General features: G+C 30.1%; 1 protein-coding gene across 3 annotated transcripts in view; it reads right to left on the bottom strand.

Annotated features, from left to right (window-relative positions):
- Window positions 1-15,294, bottom strand: part of LOC131672001 (protein gooseberry-neuro-like) — a 47,751-nt gene extending 32,457 nt beyond the window's left edge. For 2 of the 3 annotated variants that reach the window (XM_058948899.1, XM_058948908.1), the window contains exon 1: window positions 14,919-15,294. In XM_058948899.1, the coding sequence (XP_058804882.1) occupies window positions 14,919-14,988 (70 nt within the window). In that variant the 5' untranslated portion in view covers window positions 14,989-15,294. Of the gene's footprint in view, window positions 1-8,689; window positions 8,822-14,918 lie in introns of those variants that run through there. The other variant, XM_058948915.1, reaches the window with a different exon arrangement.
- Between the last annotated feature and the right edge of the window lie 4,182 nt (window positions 15,295-19,476).

The following is a 19,476-nucleotide window of genomic DNA, read 5'->3' as shown; positions in this document are numbered from 1 at the left end:
CTTCATTGAAGTCTTATTTTTACGCGCGCAATAGAAATTTGCCAAACACGTTATGCATCAGAATTTATAGGATAAAGGATGTAAGGTGATCTAGACCCTTATAGACATACAATTTTATATATATATATGTTTTATTTATTTAATTGAACAAGAAATATACATGCGTGAATTAGATATTCTATATAAATTATAAGAGTAAAGTCGACTTGTTGAATCTTTAAAGGATGTTTGCACAAACTTGTTAGTTCGCTCTACCTGGTATGCACAAAAATGATTGGAGTAGCAAATTATTGTGATTTGTTTGCAAAGGAAAACGATGTCTTGAGAAAGATCATGATAAAACATATGAATTATTTCCAAGAATACTAATTTAGCTATTTCTGTTTTATCAGCTATGATCAAATTTGGAGCATAAGTATTTCCATATTTTAAAACCCACGACACTGGAACGTAATTATTTTTAACGTCATCAGTTACTTAATTTTTGAAATCTAAATAATCCGGCAATAAATATACATAATTCCCAAGATTTACTATTATTTGCCACTGCTCCATCCTTTTCTTTAATTGTAAATAAGTGAAATGTTTTTCTATAAATATCAAATGATAGAGAATTATCGCTATTCATACCTACAAATACCTTCCATCAAGTCATGCATAACGTCGAAGGAACATGACGAAAAATATCAAAATAACGTAGACTTAAAAATTGAATCTTGTTTGATACCATTCTTTTTCTCAGCGACATCATGAATGTGCTTTTCGGTGGAGCGTAAATCTTTAACATTTTCTTTAATTTCGGTTTGACATTTATGTTTGTTCATGTAACAAAGTCTACAAGGATTTATATCATTAAAACTTTCGATAAAACCAAGAACGTTGTGGAGTTCGAGATTGTCTCCCGAAAAATTAAATAAATCAAAGTAAACCTTATAGACTTCATTCTCAACAATAATTTCAATGCTGTTATTTCGTAAATCATATAATTGTTGTAGCATTGGACTATAAATTTTTGATAAACTGGTTATTTTTTTATCGGACGATTTAGATAGCTGAAATAAAAATATATTTTTGAGTAAGCTTGCATACTCTGGTGGCACACCACTGATGCAACAATATGAGGCATGTTCTTTACTTATGCTACTATGAGAAACAAGAGGATTGTTTACTTCAAAGTCATCGCCATACACAGTTAACGGAAATACAATATTCTTACCAAATTTTTTTTTTCAATTCTAGCCATCTTTCACTTTTATATATCGAGCAAATGCATTTACATTCTTCCATTTCCTTAATATAATTAGTAACCAAAGAAAAAACATTAGGTAGTTTTAAAAATTTTTTAAAAATTAGTTTTAACGGTATCATCACAACTGTAATTTTTACCTGCTTGTACTGTTTTTTTACTCTAGACACCCGTCTAGAGCGTAGTAAAGTTAAAACATGGATAACTTTTAGTTCAATATAAGGTAACTTTTTCAGAGTTTTTAATATCCTGTGTGTGGTTCTATAGTTTTGAAATACATTTTTCATTACATTTAGAATATTTGTAATACTTTTATCGTTGCCCTTATCTCTAGTCACAATTAATAGTTTTTCAATAAAATTATTGTTATAACAATTTTGAAACGCTAAAATGATAGACATTAGGGTTTTCGTAGGTAGAAACACAATAGCATATGAATAGCTAACAAAAATATTAACTACATTTGAAATATTGTCATATTTATCTAAATATTTAGTCAAACTCCCCGCATTGTTATCAGTACTGTTACATTGAGTCGCGCATTTTACATAATTTTTAGACTGATTCAAAATTTGAAAATCTACTGGCATTTTGAATTCAAAACTATTGGTATTGACATCACTGTCTTGATTAATAACAATTTTAGAATTCGGATATGACAAATCCGGTTCGTTTGAATACTTTTCATTAAAAGAACATTCATGTGATTGGAGATATTTAATGAAACTATTCACATTACTAAATATCCTTTGGCACTTGCTTGCTTTACACTTTAGTCTGTGGCAATTTCCAACATGTTTAATTTTTAAATGAACGTTAACATTTTTTATAATTGAAAATTCACAGTCGCACAGTGAGCAATTAAACCTATTCATATTGTATAATTTTTTAAACCAAGAAATATTTCAACATAACATAATAAGCTGATTTATATAAAATAATAAATATTTTTAAATAATATCAAAATCACAGTTTTACTCGAAACAATAATTTTTGAACCAAAAGTTTTACAAGTTTAATCACTAAGTTAAAGTTTCATATAGTTTGATTTATAAGCTAAAATCTATCAGTTAAATTTGGGCAGACATCCCATATTATTTAGTATCGCGTTAACATCGATAATAGATTTGTCCCACTTCGTACGAAATTGATACAGCCTATGTTGCAGCATTAGCCATATACGAGTATGTTCACTTTGAGGTGTGTAGCATGCGTTAAGTACGTGGAATGCTTTAAAACACAAATCTAATGCAGCTCGTAGAGTGGGTATCGCATATACAATATCATCTATACAGACGTATACGGAATCGACTTCGTAGTCTCCTTCTACGACAATAATGTATGGCTGGACTGTTATTTTCTTACTTCTAGCATACAGATGACGTTCAATTTTTGCTCTATCAATATCACCGTGTACCTAAAATATACGAAACATGAAAAATGATTTGAAATATTTGGCAAATTCATGAAAATTTATTATAAATAAAACGTCAAATATATAAAAAATTATTGACATTCGAATATAATTAAAAATATATAAATTCAACACGCGTAACAATTCCTTCTAGACTTTCTACAGCAGAAGGTTTCCATTTTTTCTTTCCTCCTACAGGAATTCTTGCAGTTAACGGTACAATCGCACACAAAAGCATTAATCGGACCAAAGTTCCATCGTCTGTAAAAAGATAAGCACCTTTTTTTTTATAATGTTGCGAATTGAACGGTAAACTATAACCAAAATAATCTTTATATATTACCGTCTTTTAAATCTTGTCTTTCGAGCATTCCTATTAAGAAATCTGTGGTTTCGTCTTTCCTCAAAGCCTTTGCTTCCAATGCTTTATTAAAAAAATGATTCAAAATAATCAATGCAATTCAGCTTGTCCGTATACTTTCTATGCAAAAAATCTTCTAAGATTAGAAGATAACCACATGGACATTTCAAAATAGGCCACTCTTCGTACACCTTCGATATTTTATTTTTAAGTACTGTTTCCACTTGATTACGCCTGTAATCAGCAGTGATTTTCCAGTGCTTTTCAGTTTCCTTCCATGGTTGCTCTCGACTTTTCAACCAGTCAATGCTTTCTTCAATATCTGCGGGCACTATGAAGTCGACATCATCTTGATTGAGTGGCTCTGGAACTTTCTTCGGTTCATCAAATATAGCTAATTTCTGGAGGTTTTGATATTTATTGAATAGTTTTCCTTTAGGATTTTTTTGTATGCCTGTATCTGACTTATTTTTCCGCACTCTTGGTTTATAATAGACAAGCGCACATTCGTTCGGACAAATTTCCACTATCTTGTGACTAAGTATTTTGAAATCATTGCTATTCAATTTTCTAAAACAAATGTGTGGCATTACTATTTTTATAACAACCAACTAAATCATAAATAACAACTTTTAATTTATCTGTTACAAATGTTCATAATACCAGCAACGATAAAGTGTACAAGTCTTTTTCTCTGACCAGGTCTTAAAATATTCTTAGCTTTCTGCCAAACAAGAATTTGTTTACTTTCAAAAGTGTTCAAGAGAATATCTCTTATGTTTACATTTTCTATTGAAAATATGTGGTCAGTATTGCAATCGTTTTGTTCCTCATTCAAAGAGTCATCGATATCTGTACTCTACCATTATTATAATTAGATTTAATACAAATTATGTGCATACGTATTTACGCTATATAAATTGGCACATGGTATGCGTATAGCCTAGTAACTCGCATGCTTTTGAGGTTATGCCTGAACTTCAGTTTAAGTGTATTTTAAGGACGTTTTAATTTATAACGTGGAATAAGTATAGGTTCACCGTTTCTTTTTCTGCAAAAAACTGAGCAACTTTTGTCTGAAATCATTTAACTGTTCTGCTGGGACAAGATTTGTAATACGTTCCGTATCGGTTAAAAACAAAGTAATATCGTCGAATGGCTCATCTTGAAAGAATTGAAGTTATGCTGAAAATCTTATAGATCGATATACGTAGAAGAAAAACATACTTACCTTCAAATTTTTCAATCAAATCACTGTAATCAATAGCTTGCAAAATGTCTGATAGAATAGACTGATCAGTCATGGTAGCTGCTTATCGAACCAGCGTATATACTGTTATAAAATATAAACAAACCGGTACGTTATCGCGAGTGCAGTTTCAGTTTTACGTGCTGCGCATGCTCGATGTAAGAAGCAATGATTATATTTGTTTACCGACGATGTAAACGCTTATAGTTATTTATGTTATTAATTGAAATTAAAATTAATAATTGACAGCGACATTTATAGATTATAATTCAATATATAATTTATAAATTATAATTTAATATCTCATTATAAATTATATCCTTAAAAATTATTGTACTGTTTAACAATATTAACAATATTTTATGAATACCGTTAAGGGAAGAAATATCTTTTTAAGTTTACGGTTGTTTCAACGAAATACTTTTTCTTTTCAAAGGAATACTTATTTGTTCCTATGAAGTATTTTTCGATTTAATCTAATAGGGAGCTAAATAAATTGGCAGACTAATTGTCAATACCATCAATACTTGATTGATTCTAATACAAAATTCAGTTGTTATGAAGAATTTTTTAGATTCAATTTATACATATTATGTCAATTGCTTTAAAACACATAAATATAACAAATCAACTAAAATGCTTGTCAATTCAAGAAATGCTAGTTTGTTTTGATACAACGTCTTTTGTTACAATAGAATTTCTATTGATCCAACAATCCTAATTCAACGTTTGGAATTGATTTTTGGGATCCAATCAATAATACTTATGAGAATTATTTCAAAATATAAATATAACAAATCAATTAAAGTGCTTATTTTTTCAAAGAATGTTATTCCGTTTCAATATAAAATTTACTATTTCAATAGGATATCAGTTCATTTAATGGTATTGGTGAGGTTGACTATATATAACTGCGCGGCGCAGTTGATTTGACTATTATTTTTTCGCAGTGTATATGTGCTATTTTTTTGAATTAGAATAATTTATCGTAAGGTAAGATAGCTTAATTACTTCTCGACTGTAGTCGGACTCAACAATGCTGAGAAGCGATGAGACACAGAGAGGGAAGTGATGAAAACTCTTGTTGGTTTAGGTAATTATCGTTTATTTCAAGAAGAACATAGCTCATGCTTGCAAACATTATAAAATAGTTACTTCTAGATAATACAAGAAGCTACTTATAATTTTTTTTTCTTAAAATCGAATATTTTTCTGCTGGAAGATTTTTCGCCGTGTATGCGTAGTAATAAGTTAATTTAAATTACTGAACTAGCCTACGAAAATCGTTTTTCTCAATTTTGGGAGCTACAAATTACAAAATTGTAGTTTCCGGATGGTATAACCTAAGAGCTAATGGTACATCTTTTTTGAGGAAAGCACTTCTACAAGGGTGGTCCGATAAGTACTTAGCCTACAAAAGAAAAACGAAAATTTTGGAAAAGTGGCGTTTTATTTTTCAACATAGTCTCCTTTTAGTTCGATACACTTGGCCCAGCGATGCTCCAACTTTTTTAACCCGTCTGAAAAATACGTTTCTTCGAGGTCTGAAAAGTAGGCTTCCGTGGCAGCGATTACCTCCTCATTCGACTCAAATTCCTGCCCGGCGAGTGACTTTTCAAGTTTGGAAACAAAAAGAAGTCGCACGGGGCTAAATTTGGAGAATACGGTGGATGGGGCAGCAGTTCATAGCCTAATTCGACCAATTTGGCCATGGCGACGGCGGAGGTGTGAGCCGGTGCGTTGTCATGGTGGAAGAGCACTTTTTTCTTCGCCAAATGGGGCCGTTTTTTCTGCAATTCGACGTCGAATCAGCCCAATAATTCGGCTTAGTACAGCCCTGTGACCGTTTTGCCCCTCTCCAGGTAGTCAATGTAGATCACACCTTGTGAATCCCAGAAAACGGTGGCCATCACCTTTCCGGCCGATGGGGCAGTCTTCGCCTTCTTCGGAGCACTTTCGCCGGGTAAAGTCTACTGTTTCGACTGTTCCTTGGTCTCTGGTGTATACCAGTGGATCCATGTTTCGTCGACTGTCACGAAACGACGCAGAAACTCCTTCGGATTGCGCTTAAACAGCGTCAGACATTGCTCTGAAGTTGTCTCACGGTTGCGCTTGTTGTCCGGAGTGAGCAAACGCGGTACCCATCGCGCCGACAGCTTTTTCATGCCCAAAATTTCATGCAGGACATGACCCACGCGGTATTTTGAGATGCCTACGATCTTAGCTATCTCGCGCACCTTCAATCGTCGATCTACGAATACGAGATGGTGAAATTTTGTCACGTTATCCTCCGTGGTAGCCGTTTTCGGAACACCTGAACGTGGCTCTTCAAAAATCGACGTGTTACCACGTTGAAACTCGTTAAACCAATTTTTGACGATCGCCATCGAAGGAGAAGAGTCACCGTACACAGCATCCAAGCGCTTTTTGATTTCGCTGCGCGATTTCCCTTCCAAAAACAAGAATCGAATCACCGACCGATACTGCTCTTTATCCATTTTTCAAAAATCAACGGACACACTTGCTTTCACACGCTCTCAAAAATAAACTACAACTCCAATCCGGCTGAAATCTTGACAGTAACCATCGAGAAGGTTGTACTACGTGATAGAATATTTCTTTTGCGAGATTGGCGCTATCGGGCGGTGAGGCTAAGTACTTATCGGACCACCCTCGTATATAACTACAAATATACTCAAACTAATCATCTGCTTGTTCCACAGAAATCAGATAAACTATATATGATATGAGTGTTTATGATCCTTGTACCGTAAGGAAAATCTCTCATGTCCCGTATACACCTTTCAAGAAAGATAAAACTGACATGCGAGCAGGCTTGAAATACTCTTTTCAAAACAATTTTTAAAACATAATGAACGGCAAGCAAGTGCATATAGTAGAAATTTATATCAAATAATTATGGCTAAAACATGCCAATTTCGAACTTCATAAAACAACGTATCAGAGAAATTCATTCGTTCCAAAAAGTAAATCGGCCATCCATTCCTTCTTATAAAAGGAGATATATGATAAAGTGAAGTCATTTTATTTGTGTTTTGATTGGCTATATGATAGTCACGTGGTGTTTTTATGTGACATCACTGTGTATGCATGTGTGCAAATGTGTATGTGATTCGTCACAATCGACATGCATATCGAGTAGTCTTAGTTGGCTTAATCAGTGTGCCGTGTTAATTTCTACTCATTATATCCAATCCAACTAAATCACTTAATAAGAAAATTTTAAGTAATTATTACTAACGTCTCCGAACGAGGTAAGTTTGTTGAAAAATTTACATACTAATATTTTTTATCGATGAAATAATATAACGGCGATAATACTATAATAATTTCTTAGATGTTTGAATTATTACATTAACATTTGATTTATTATTGTGATCTTGATAAATTAACGGCGCGTGAAGCACGCTGATGATTTCTAGTTCTTATTAAGTTTAAAAAGCGCGTCATAGTTGAAAATTTTTTTTTTGTTACTAAAGGAACATATTGTTTTTCAGATTTACAAAAATATTTTATTCAAAATAAAATTATTTATAAAATTAAGAATAAGATTCTTTTCACTTACAACTTTATAATTAATACTGTAATTAAAAAAATTATGGTTTTTTATGTTTTCAATAAATTACACTGTCGATAAAGTTACAACTTCATTTAAAAAACCAGTAAAAATTTCCTTTTAAAATAAAATAAATATTATCTCGCAGTTTTATAATAATAAACATAACTTTCTACAAATTTTATAACCATTAACTTAAGTTAATAAATTATTGCTTTTGTAAAAAATATGTGTCGACGGAGTTAAGGTGAGTCGGGGGAATACGCCACAGTTAAGGAAAAAATCGATCTAAAATGTACATAAATAAATTTAATTAAACTTTAATATGTGGATTTAATAAACATTACTTTTATGTATTGTATGCATAGAAACATATGGCTAAATATTTATTCATTTATTTATTAATAACAATAAATTAGTACGAGTTGAAAGTGGCATATTCCCCACATGTAGGGGTAATATGCCGCTTACTAAAAAAAGAACTTAATTTTATATAAATACAAAAAATAACTCGTAATTGAATATTATTACAATATAACACATATAATTTTTATTAACTACTACTTTTTTTCTCCTTTGTAATAAATTCATGCATATAATAGCGTATCGTTTGATTGTATGTAAACACGTGAGTCATAAGTTACATTAAATTCAATCCTACGCGTGAACAAACACATACATATATATCGTAAATAAAACACGTACTTATATAGCGATGAATTTATTATAAAATTATTTTTTCGATTTCGGAGCAAAATGCCACTGACATATTACTCCAACTCATTTTGTGGCATTTTAACCCGAATGCGCTAAAAAATCTTAAAATAAAAAAAAAATCTTACTTGTTATTTTTTAAAACCTGTGCCATTATGAAATTTTATCAATTTTACAAAAACTCGTATTGAGAAAAACGTATAACTATGGATGAAAATAAACCTTAAAGTAGCAGAAAATTTTACATTATCTCCAAGTTTATAAAACTGTGTCTGGAAAGCAACTGAAAACTACGTCGGTATACTGTAGTATTTACGCGGTATGGTCAGCTGTTCATAATAAACCTCAATCTTGCTTATATCCAGATCTACTTATAATTATAGGAGATATCGCAAAGTGGCATATTTTCCGCATTGGCATATTCCCCCAACTCACCTTATATATATTTAAAATACGCGTTTTTTTAAATATTTGATATTTTTATCAATATATGCGTTTAAATTCCTAATACATTAGTGTTTAAATTGAAAGTACTAAATAAACAGAAACTTTTGACCCCGAAACAAAAATAAAAAATTTATTTAAACCTAATTTTTTTTTAAGAAATAAATATTTTTCATAACTCCGTCGACAAAATAGTTACACGGCGAAACGAAATTTAATGTTACATTCTGACAATATAGGCTTGACTTTAACCAAATTGCACGGAGGATTAATTAACTTATACCAAATGTAAAGTTTCAGTTATTAGCTTTGGAATAAATATTGGAATGATCAAGAAACATACTTTAATTTTTTGTAATCAACTAAAAGAAATCGACGAAGTTACATTTTTAGTTGCTTTAACGTACTTTTTTTTAACATAAACTGCTTATTTACTTTCAATATTGCTTGTAATTAGGTTTTAACTAACTATGAAGTACTATTTTCCCCTTCAGTTTTGTTTACTTATTGTATTTTTAAGTGATATATTGGATAAAGAACGATATTGACGCTTATATAATGAAACAACCATATGCACTTGCTTACCGTTGATTATGTTATAAAAATTAATTTGGAAACAGTCTCTGAATCTTACTCGCATGACAGTTTTACCTTTCTTGAAAAGTGTGTGAGGAGGAAGTGAGATACGTTACATATAATATTCAAAAAAAAAGATCGATTACGAACAGATTTCGTCAATTTCCATTTACATTTAACAAATATAATAAGTTATTGTGGTTCTAAGTTCAATAATAATGCAGTATAAAAAATTTTTAAATATGTTACTGTTATTTCAAGAAATACATTCATTTAGAGCGCTGCCAAGGTACTTTTATGACATAAATATAAAAAGTAAAAAAACCTCATTTTCTTTTTATCACGAAATTATCAGTATAATATATGGTCAAAATTAATTGTAACAAAAAACACTCTCTTTAGATAATTATTAAATACCGTATAACAATTTTCAAATAAGGTAAGCGCTTGTACATATCTTTGAAAGATAGAAAGATCCAATATAGAACTATATTCGAAATTCGTTTTTACATGCGCAATAACGATACGGCACTGTGACATTGTTATTATATATTATCTGTATGTAGTAGTCTTGATTCCCTATAATCATTAGCATGTAGACTTATCTTCCCTACCAATTTTGGAATGATGAGAAAGAAGTTTTTACACGTAACAGACATATAGTAAATTATGCACCAAGGGAGCACTGTGGGCAATGGAAATGAAACATGACACAGTACGTGTTCTGCTTACTGTACTCACGTGATACATAGATGATTTTTCCACATATGCTCATAAAGAGTAATGCAACGTCCTTAGCAGGCGACATATAGTCGCATTGACTATCTAAAAGTAAAGTACGTTGTGCACACGCGATGTATTTTATTTTCAGACTGTCCATGAAATTCTTAGCCTCTTACTAGAATGGCGCACAGTCATCACTTTGCGAGCAGTGTAAGGAAATGAAAATTTCCAAATTATAAAAATTATCATATGCTCGAAGCTCAAACCTACGATATCTTGCACAGAAGCTTGAACTCTTACCTACTAAGCACTATCAATTATAAAATAAAATAAAATGTTTATTCTATGATATATTTACCAAATTATTTTTAAAAACTGAAAATTTGTTGCATTGTAATAAATTTTCAGACAGTTGTCCTTTCTTAGTAGTCTTTTCAATACTGCGTCGAACTGTTAAGTGTTGTTCGGTCATTAAAGTCGTATGAGAGTTAGAGCGCGGGCATTAAGTTTACATCTCGAGAAAATTCGCTATAATCCGATATTTTGCAGTTTCCATACAATGTCACAGTCATCTACGTTATTTCAAATCATGGCCTAGGGCGGATGACCTTTATTATTGTCACAAACTATGTATTGAGAAAAAATAATAAAATTTACAACACTATGTCGATGAGACACCGCTATACAATGAATAATTTTTTAATCATTTTAATGCATATTTCATCAATTATTATTAACCTTATCCATCCTCGTATCTAAATAAATGAATAAAAAATCATATTTTTCAATAAAAAGTTAAAATTAATCGAGTATAACAGTTTGTACATATTTATTAACTAGTAATATTTATTGCTCTTCGTGCGCTCATCTTTTTTTACATTCATTTTAACGCTCGACTATAGGTCAAAATTTGTATTAGCAAAAGTGAAAATTCGAAGATTTAAGATGCATTAAACATTTCCTTGATTTGATATGAGCCGTCGATATTATTTATTGGCAAATAAATATAGAGTTACGTTGATATTCATGATTTGAAAATGTTATCGATGAAGTTTTAAGTTGTTATTATCCCAAGTTCTGTGTAAAAAAATTATCATTTAAAAGTTTGAATAACACGATAGAAAACGTATTATAAGTTCTAAGAACATAATAGTTTTCTATGGTCATATCCTTCACGACGTAACTAATATACTTTGGTATAGAACGTTCACGATTGTAATTAGTGCCTTTACAAAACAATTTTCTAATATTTTACGTAACTTAATAAAACCGAAATCGCTGTACAATATTTTATCGTAATAATCTATCAATTTATATCTTTTATTGCTTACTTTGTTTATTTAAAGCTAAACATAGAACTCATACGCATAGAGCAAAGTTCAATTAATTTCTCTATCGAGGTATCAGACGGTTATTATTTTTAGATCAGTATTATTAATTAAATCAATTCATAAAAATTCGTCAATGAACCTACGTCATCGCGAAGAGCTAATATTTTAGAGAATTGTTTAAAGATGTCTCAGTGATGCAAACAATAATGAAAACAATACAACGCTTGTATCAGTAAAAGCAATCATGATAATCGTTACGTTAAATTTTGAACAAAAGTCAATACGTTCATATTTTATGCATAATTATTATCGTCTGATTCACTTAACATCTTAAATGATCATTAAAACTTCCTGATCCTATAGACTCTAATGAATATACAGTTTTTTTTCTATTTTTAGTGAGTTCTATTAAACTCACTACTATTTAAACATTAATTTTTGACTAATGTAACCAGACATATAATTAGTTAAGTGAATTCTGTATCGAGATGATCTCTCGCATGAATAGTAGTTTTTCAACGCTTGACAAATTTTTCAATCAAAAACATCATTTTTAGCAAGATATTTCATGAAAAATTTTCCAGATTTTTTGCGTAAACTATTTAATTTGTAATTTACTTGGGAATGATTCATCAATATTTTTAATAAGGTATTTTTAATTAAAAATTAAGTTTTATTAAACAAATAATAAATCAAAAAAGTTTCGTGGATTTATTGACATAAAAATACATCAAAATTAATTTTAACTACTAAGTTCAGCAAACTTTAGCTAATGAAATATAGAATGTTGTTGGTCAAATGAACAAGTTATTTGCTATTTATATGGATCTCTCAATTCACAGGAATGAAATTTATCTTTATTTCAATAAGCAATAAATATTTTAATAAACTAATTGTAATGATATTTCAACTCGTCGGCAATTCGAACTATTAACGCTTATATCAAATTATAATAACACAGATCTGCATGATTTTGTGCTTGACCAACCCGAAGTAATGTTTTGCGTAGAATTTGAATCCGAAGTTAAAATTTATCCATCACATCAGATTTTTTAGATTCTAATTTAAAAAGGCGAAAAAGGTGGTTTTTTTGGTATATTGGAGGTCCTGTAACATCGTAGAAAAAATTATTTTTCTTTATAAATGGAAAGTACTGACTGAAAAGCCAACTATTACCCTTCAAAATCCATTGTTCAGATTTAAGATACCGTTTTTATCCATCGAGATATCGTTGTTTGAAGTTAAATATTTTCGTATATACTATATATGCGTATTCGGGAAATTATCTATTTCGAAACTGCTAAAATACTTGATTTCAATCAACGATATCTCTATGAAGAAAAAAAGATAATTCAAATCTGAACAATGAATTTTGAAGGGCAAAAGTTGGCATTTCAGAGAGTTCTCTCTGTTTATAAAAATAAAACATTTTTTTTCCAATGTTATAGAACCAACCTCAAATATACCAACAAAGACCTTTTCCGCCTCTTTCGATTAGGATATCTATAAAATCTAACGCGATGAAAAATTCTAATTCTACGTAAAAAATTACTTCAGAAATGACCCTAGTCGGCGAAGAGCAATTACAAACCCTTATTTTGCAAATCTACGTAATCAATTGTAACCATTTTCTAAATAAATTTTTTAATACAATTCCACATTAATACATGTTCCACATTAGTATACATGTTAATAGACTAATTCAATTTCATACCAATAATAATTCTTCATCAGATAAAATACAAAGAATTTTAAGAAATGTTATTTTACATTCTTAATTTATTTGTTTGTATACTTTTCACAAAACAAAGAATACAATCAACATAAACTATAGCATTTATAAAATAGTTTAACAAAACAGCGTTGTTAATTAACTTTTAAGAATATAATTATTTAAGAAAAACTAACCAATGAGTAAATCAAATTAATAATATTCTACGAAAAAAATTGTGATGGTAATCACGATATTGAAATAAAAATTAATTTTTGGAACATCATAAATATAGTGCGCGTGTAAATGAATTATGCTCTAGAACTAAATGCATGAATCATTCAGTGTAGATTTCGTAATAAAATTGTTCTTATTCGCTTTTTTTATTGTGATAAAGATCACCGAATGGCAATAAAAACTGAAATTGAAATTCTATACCCTTAAAATGATCACTTTTCATGTGATAATTTAGTAGGAAAAAATGCTTATCATATAATTCAATTAAATCTGATATAATCAATTTCTCCACATAAAAGCTAATAGAAATAATTATATGAAAAAAATTTTCTTTTGTTAAAAGCTTAGTAGAATTTTTTGCTGAATTAGTTGATGTCTACATTTTTATTAAGTAAAGAAAATTCAAACAAAATTCAAATTTGAATTGTTATTTGCTTTATATGTATACACAAACGCATACGCATGCACACGCACGCATACCCATACGAATAAAGAAACAAACAAACATAATATCGATCTATTAAATTATAACACATAACATCAAATGTCTGTGAAAAACTGAATAAGATATTAATAGTATTTAAAAATTTTTCCGCTGTATATCTATACTAAACAGGATTATTTGTATCACCGATATTTAAATTTTAATAGGCTTACTAGACGAACTGCAGGGTAGTTATAAATCAAGTAAGTTTACGATGTCTCAGTTGGATGCTGAAAGGTAAAAGAAAAGAAGAGAGGAAGTGAAAGAGGAATAGAGAGAGAGAGAGAGAGAGAGAGAGAGAGAGAGAGAGAGAGAGAGAGAGAGAGAGAGAATTGTCAAAATTGAGATGAAAAGGAAGTCTGAAACAGAAGAAGCAGACTTAAATATATTAATAGAAAAACCTATATATATATATATATATATATATATACATATACACGCAGACATCTTTTTTTAAAAATATAATATATACATGTTTTTTCCTACAAAAATATACGTGACAATACTAGCCTTTCTAAAACGCGCATAAGATTCAATCTATATTTCATTTTGTATTTAGAAATATAAAATAAAACTGTTAAGACACTAATTCCTGATGTTCAACAATTTAGAAACAGGAAAGTAGCCTATAACATGTGATTTATGAGTGCCATTCATAATATACTTTCTACAGATTCTGCAGCAGGTAGAATCGTATATCATTGGAAAGCAAAACTACTTTAGTTTGATAAAAAATCATACATTTCCGTTATGTAGAACAAATCACTCATAAGAATGTGAAAAAATCATAATAACAAAGAAATATAGTCAGCTTAAAAATTAAAATATCTTTTTAGTTTTTAAAATCTTACCTTGGAAAGGATACGCAGGAAAACAAGGTCGCATCATCGAATAATTTGAGTTAAGCGAGGTAATCGTCATCTCACTCTCAAATTACGATAAATTTCCTGCCGCTTTACAGTACTAATAATGTTGTTATACTTCAGTTTATATACTAATACACATCCACATACTTATCACTGTGCATTGATGATATTTGAACGCTATGCAGTTATTGCTATTACGATACATCATACAACTTTGCATAGTAAGACTGTGGTTTTAATTATATCATTATTTTATTATATATATTATCATATTTCAAACAAACGTGAATCAAATGAAGTGCATAAAGCAAAATGGGTTAACGTTAGCTAGAGAAGTATATCTCATTTCCAAGCAACTTGTTTAAGCTGCTGAAGCGGTAAGACTGTTAGCTCAGTGCTCTTGGGCGGACGATGAGAGTTGAAACCGCGCCTACTAAAAGCAAGAGTAGGACGTACAAGCATCCCTACTCTTGATGCCTGTGTTTGGTAGCGCAATAGTAGTAGCACTTGGGCTGTACAGGGGCCGGTCGAGTGCGACCTCCAAAGCCCCACCATAGTATTGAAGAACGGCGGCCTTTTTGATCCCACCGGCGGTCTTGTATAAAAGGCCCATCATGTGCTCAAACGTCAAGCCAATAGGGACCCTTTTAGCTACTCTATCGTGGCACAACGCTCTAAAGAGCCTGGCATACCCGGCGGTCCAAGACACGCCTACCTATAGCTTAGACTATCTCTCTTTTTTTCTGTCTCTTTCCATCTTTTTTCTTCTCTTCCTGAAATGTGCCCTACCGCAGAGCACATCATGATGCATATGCTATTTGGGTACGAATATATTCATTTTGCTGCCTAGCTCAACGCTAGGCTCAAGCTTGTCACTCTATCCTGTTCAACAGATACAATGAGTGCATTCATGTATTATTGCTATATAACTTAACACACAAAAAAAACAAGAAATATTCTTTACTTTTTTGTTATACAAATATGTATACGTAAGCAAACACATACATAGGCACATATAAAACGAAAGAATGAAAATTGCGTAGCATAAATACGCCATATTGATGCATATTGCTTACCCTCTACTCCATTACCCGCTCGCTAATTCGCATGTTACGTTAAAAATCTCTGATTTTAACGTTCATACTCTCATATTTCTTGTGACATTATTACTGAAGAATTTTGTTCTTACATTAAGTTCTTAGTAGATAAGTTTACTATAACTTTTGTCAATTTGTACAACATGCGCTCTTGTATGTAATCCTTGTGTATAATACTAATCCTTTTCAACCATAAGCATATAACATAGAACAAAATTACAATTTTCAATTTAATTTTTTACTTGATTCTCTATATCTTTTATTGATCATGGTAAGTATTAAGTCATTTCCTAATATGTTCTTTCTTTTCAATTTCTTGTTTATTTTTTTATACTTTTGCATTGAATATACATACAATGGAATCTATACGGAACAGTTGATTGAAGTAAGGTATTCCAATTATAAATTTATACAAATATTTGTTATCACTTTGGGTATGTTTGTTATTTATTTGATGTTATAATATTTTTCAAAATACTTGAATCATAATAATGCAATGTTTGATCATTTTACGGGACGAGCTTTTATTAAATAAACAACATGCATCATAAAATAAATGTTCAAATGAATAACTTTATACAAACAACATTATCTTTGGAAAAATACAGAAATTTATTCTTATATTATGTAATCTGATTCCAAAATATGGTATAATACTTCATAGTATCTTTAGGCTATAATAGCAAGATGATATACATATATCACTGTTACGTTTGCATATCAACACTTAGTCTAAGCAGTTTACTATTTTAAACACAGATTCTAATATCAAGAAGCATCAATTATCTGTTTAAAAATTTATAGTATTGATTTGAAACTTTTTATATTATCCTTTTGAAAAACTTGACTAAGCCTACCATACAGATAAAAAAATGCTACGAAAATTATTTTTACTATTATTAGCATATTTTTTTATCCATTCGGCAGATATTTACAGATCTTGCGGAATTTAATTAAGTTTGATTATTCTATTGATAAAAATATTAAAAAGCTTATTATATTACGATTAATAAGCTATTTTTTATTTAATAAATGTATATCAGCGTTAATTTGTTCGTTACATTATTTCTATGTTATTTTACATAATTTATTTTAATTTTACTTATTTATCAATAATGTATTTTATCTTCTTAATACACCTATAAAAAAAATTCAATATTACTAAAGTCTTGCTTACATAATAAATTAAGTGAGAACTTCTTGAAATCCTAACTTAATGGCTGAATCGATTCGTGCAAATACCAACACTACATGATTTGATTTTATTTATATTTACCATATTAATTATAACGTTAATAGTATCTGAAATCATTTTAATTTAATTTATAAAATAAATAATATTTACTAAAGATTGCAATATGATTGACGCGATGTAGTCTACACGTTTCTATAGAAAATAATTAAAAAATGAATGTCATGGAATATTCTAAACGTATTAGTTTGTTTTATTTTTCACTAATAAAGTTTATACATAAATTTTAACACACCATATACTACTAAATAGCTTAGAAATGTTAGAAATTCTGATGTTGCAGTTAATATGTACTCGTATGCGTCGCGTATGACCGAGGTAGCATTTACTTTTAAAAGGTAAAACACCTTTTCAGAAGTCTCTTATCGGGTTCTCTTACTTTTTATACTTAAGAAAAAGACGTAATTTTAGAGTGTTATAGTTTCGACTGGATATCTTATATTGATTTCTTTATGAAAATTACAGAAGTTGGTTTTCTATTAGAAATATCTAAACGTCGTTATGAAAAATAATCACGTTAGATATAAATCCAAAAATAAGTGACAATGTTACTGACATTGTTAATAAATTTAATTTAAAAATATGAGGTGCAAAGTAAATGATATAGGCCAGATAAAAAGCTTTTAAGTTAAGAATAGCTTAATATATCAATGATAAAGCAATTTTGTCAGTACAAAACATAAGAGGCACTAATTTTGGAAAAATATTCATTTAAGATAGAAAATCTGTTTATATCAAACTACTTTCAGTTGAAAAAAATTTAAGCAAACAAATGTTCAAAACCTTAGTGTCTATTATAAAAGTCTCTATCAAAATTGTCTTGTTTTATCAATTTATAGTTTCAGTTTTAAAAATATATCTTTTCTTCTCTCCCGTACCCGCCTCCTACCAGCATCGTAATACATAGTATGTAGCAAACACTTGTTCACTCTTATGACCATTGAGTAACTTTATATTATTTTTATTTTATTACCCAGCGCGTGCAGTAATTCAATACAATACCGAGAAACTACATAGATAAGTTAAATTTCGACTTGAACGCATTTGAAATATAAGAGTTTTTTCCTTTTCTACGTACTCTTTGTTAATTATAGTGCAGGTTATCTAGTAATTCTTATATGTACTTTTTAATTTGTATGTAATAACTACGTATGTCTTTATTCCACAGATGACTTGAATAAGTCGCCAGATAATAGTTGATAAAATTTCGCAAAGAAAATTTTCTCATTTTTTTCCACTAGAAAAACATTCTCAGATGGATGAGTCGATTCATTAATCGACTTTTTCATCAGCTATTAAATATTTTTAGTATATTTAAAAAAATTGAATATATAATCATAACGAATAGAATATTTCATGAAAATAATAATTATTTATGCAGTTTTTTTATTTATTTAGCAATAGTCACAACCTGTGGTATGAAAACCAAAAACGTGTTTACTCGTGACATTATTCGCTGTATACTGCAAGTTGGAGGAGGTAAACATACTAGCTGTAAGCGCTCATGGCAATATCGCTAAACATAAATAGAAAATTTTACATACTAAAACTTTGAAATAATGAGCCACAACAGCTGCTGTATATCTGATTATAAAAACACACGTTCAAAGAGTAACGGTAACTTTCATAAATTTCCTAAAAATCAACATAAATCAAAACAAAGAAACTAATTAATTCATGCCGTACAGAGAAAAAAGTAAGTGTACATAATTTTATTTTCAAGGGTCTCAAAGGTTATATCTCACCGAAACGTGTGCAACTAGCATCGTCGTGCCGTCACCAATATTCTTATGCGTCATAGTAACGCGATACCTCTTTTAAAGAGACGAAAATATCCGGGACGCGGCAGCGATGCAGCCTGCCATTCACTGTCGATGCGACTTATTGTTACGCTGCATGGCAACCCGTGTAGAAATTTCCCTGCTTGATCCTTAGGTTTAAGCGCGATTCTGGCTAGATTTCCCCAAGTTCTTTGTTTTTATATTAATCGTACAGGAATCGGGTCAGAAAATCCTAAAATTATTAAAGAGGTTTAAGAACACACGTTTTCCCCATTTGAATCTAATAAGACAATCGCACCGTAATTTTAAGCTTTGAGCACACACGTTATTCTTGCCCGAATCTGGGTAGGCATTCACATTTGCAATAGAGCGAAAAAATAATTTAAGGTTATGTTTTGATAACTGGAATCTGA

This window comes from Phymastichus coffea, unplaced genomic scaffold (assembly GCF_024137745.1).
Source record: "Phymastichus coffea isolate CEN01 unplaced genomic scaffold, Cenicafe_Pcof_1.1 PCOF00011, whole genome shotgun sequence".
Classification (NCBI taxonomy): domain Eukaryota; kingdom Metazoa; phylum Arthropoda; class Insecta; order Hymenoptera; family Eulophidae; genus Phymastichus; species Phymastichus coffea.
Note: the sequence above shows the minus strand (reverse complement) of the source record. Positions and strands in the feature narration are given on the sequence as shown.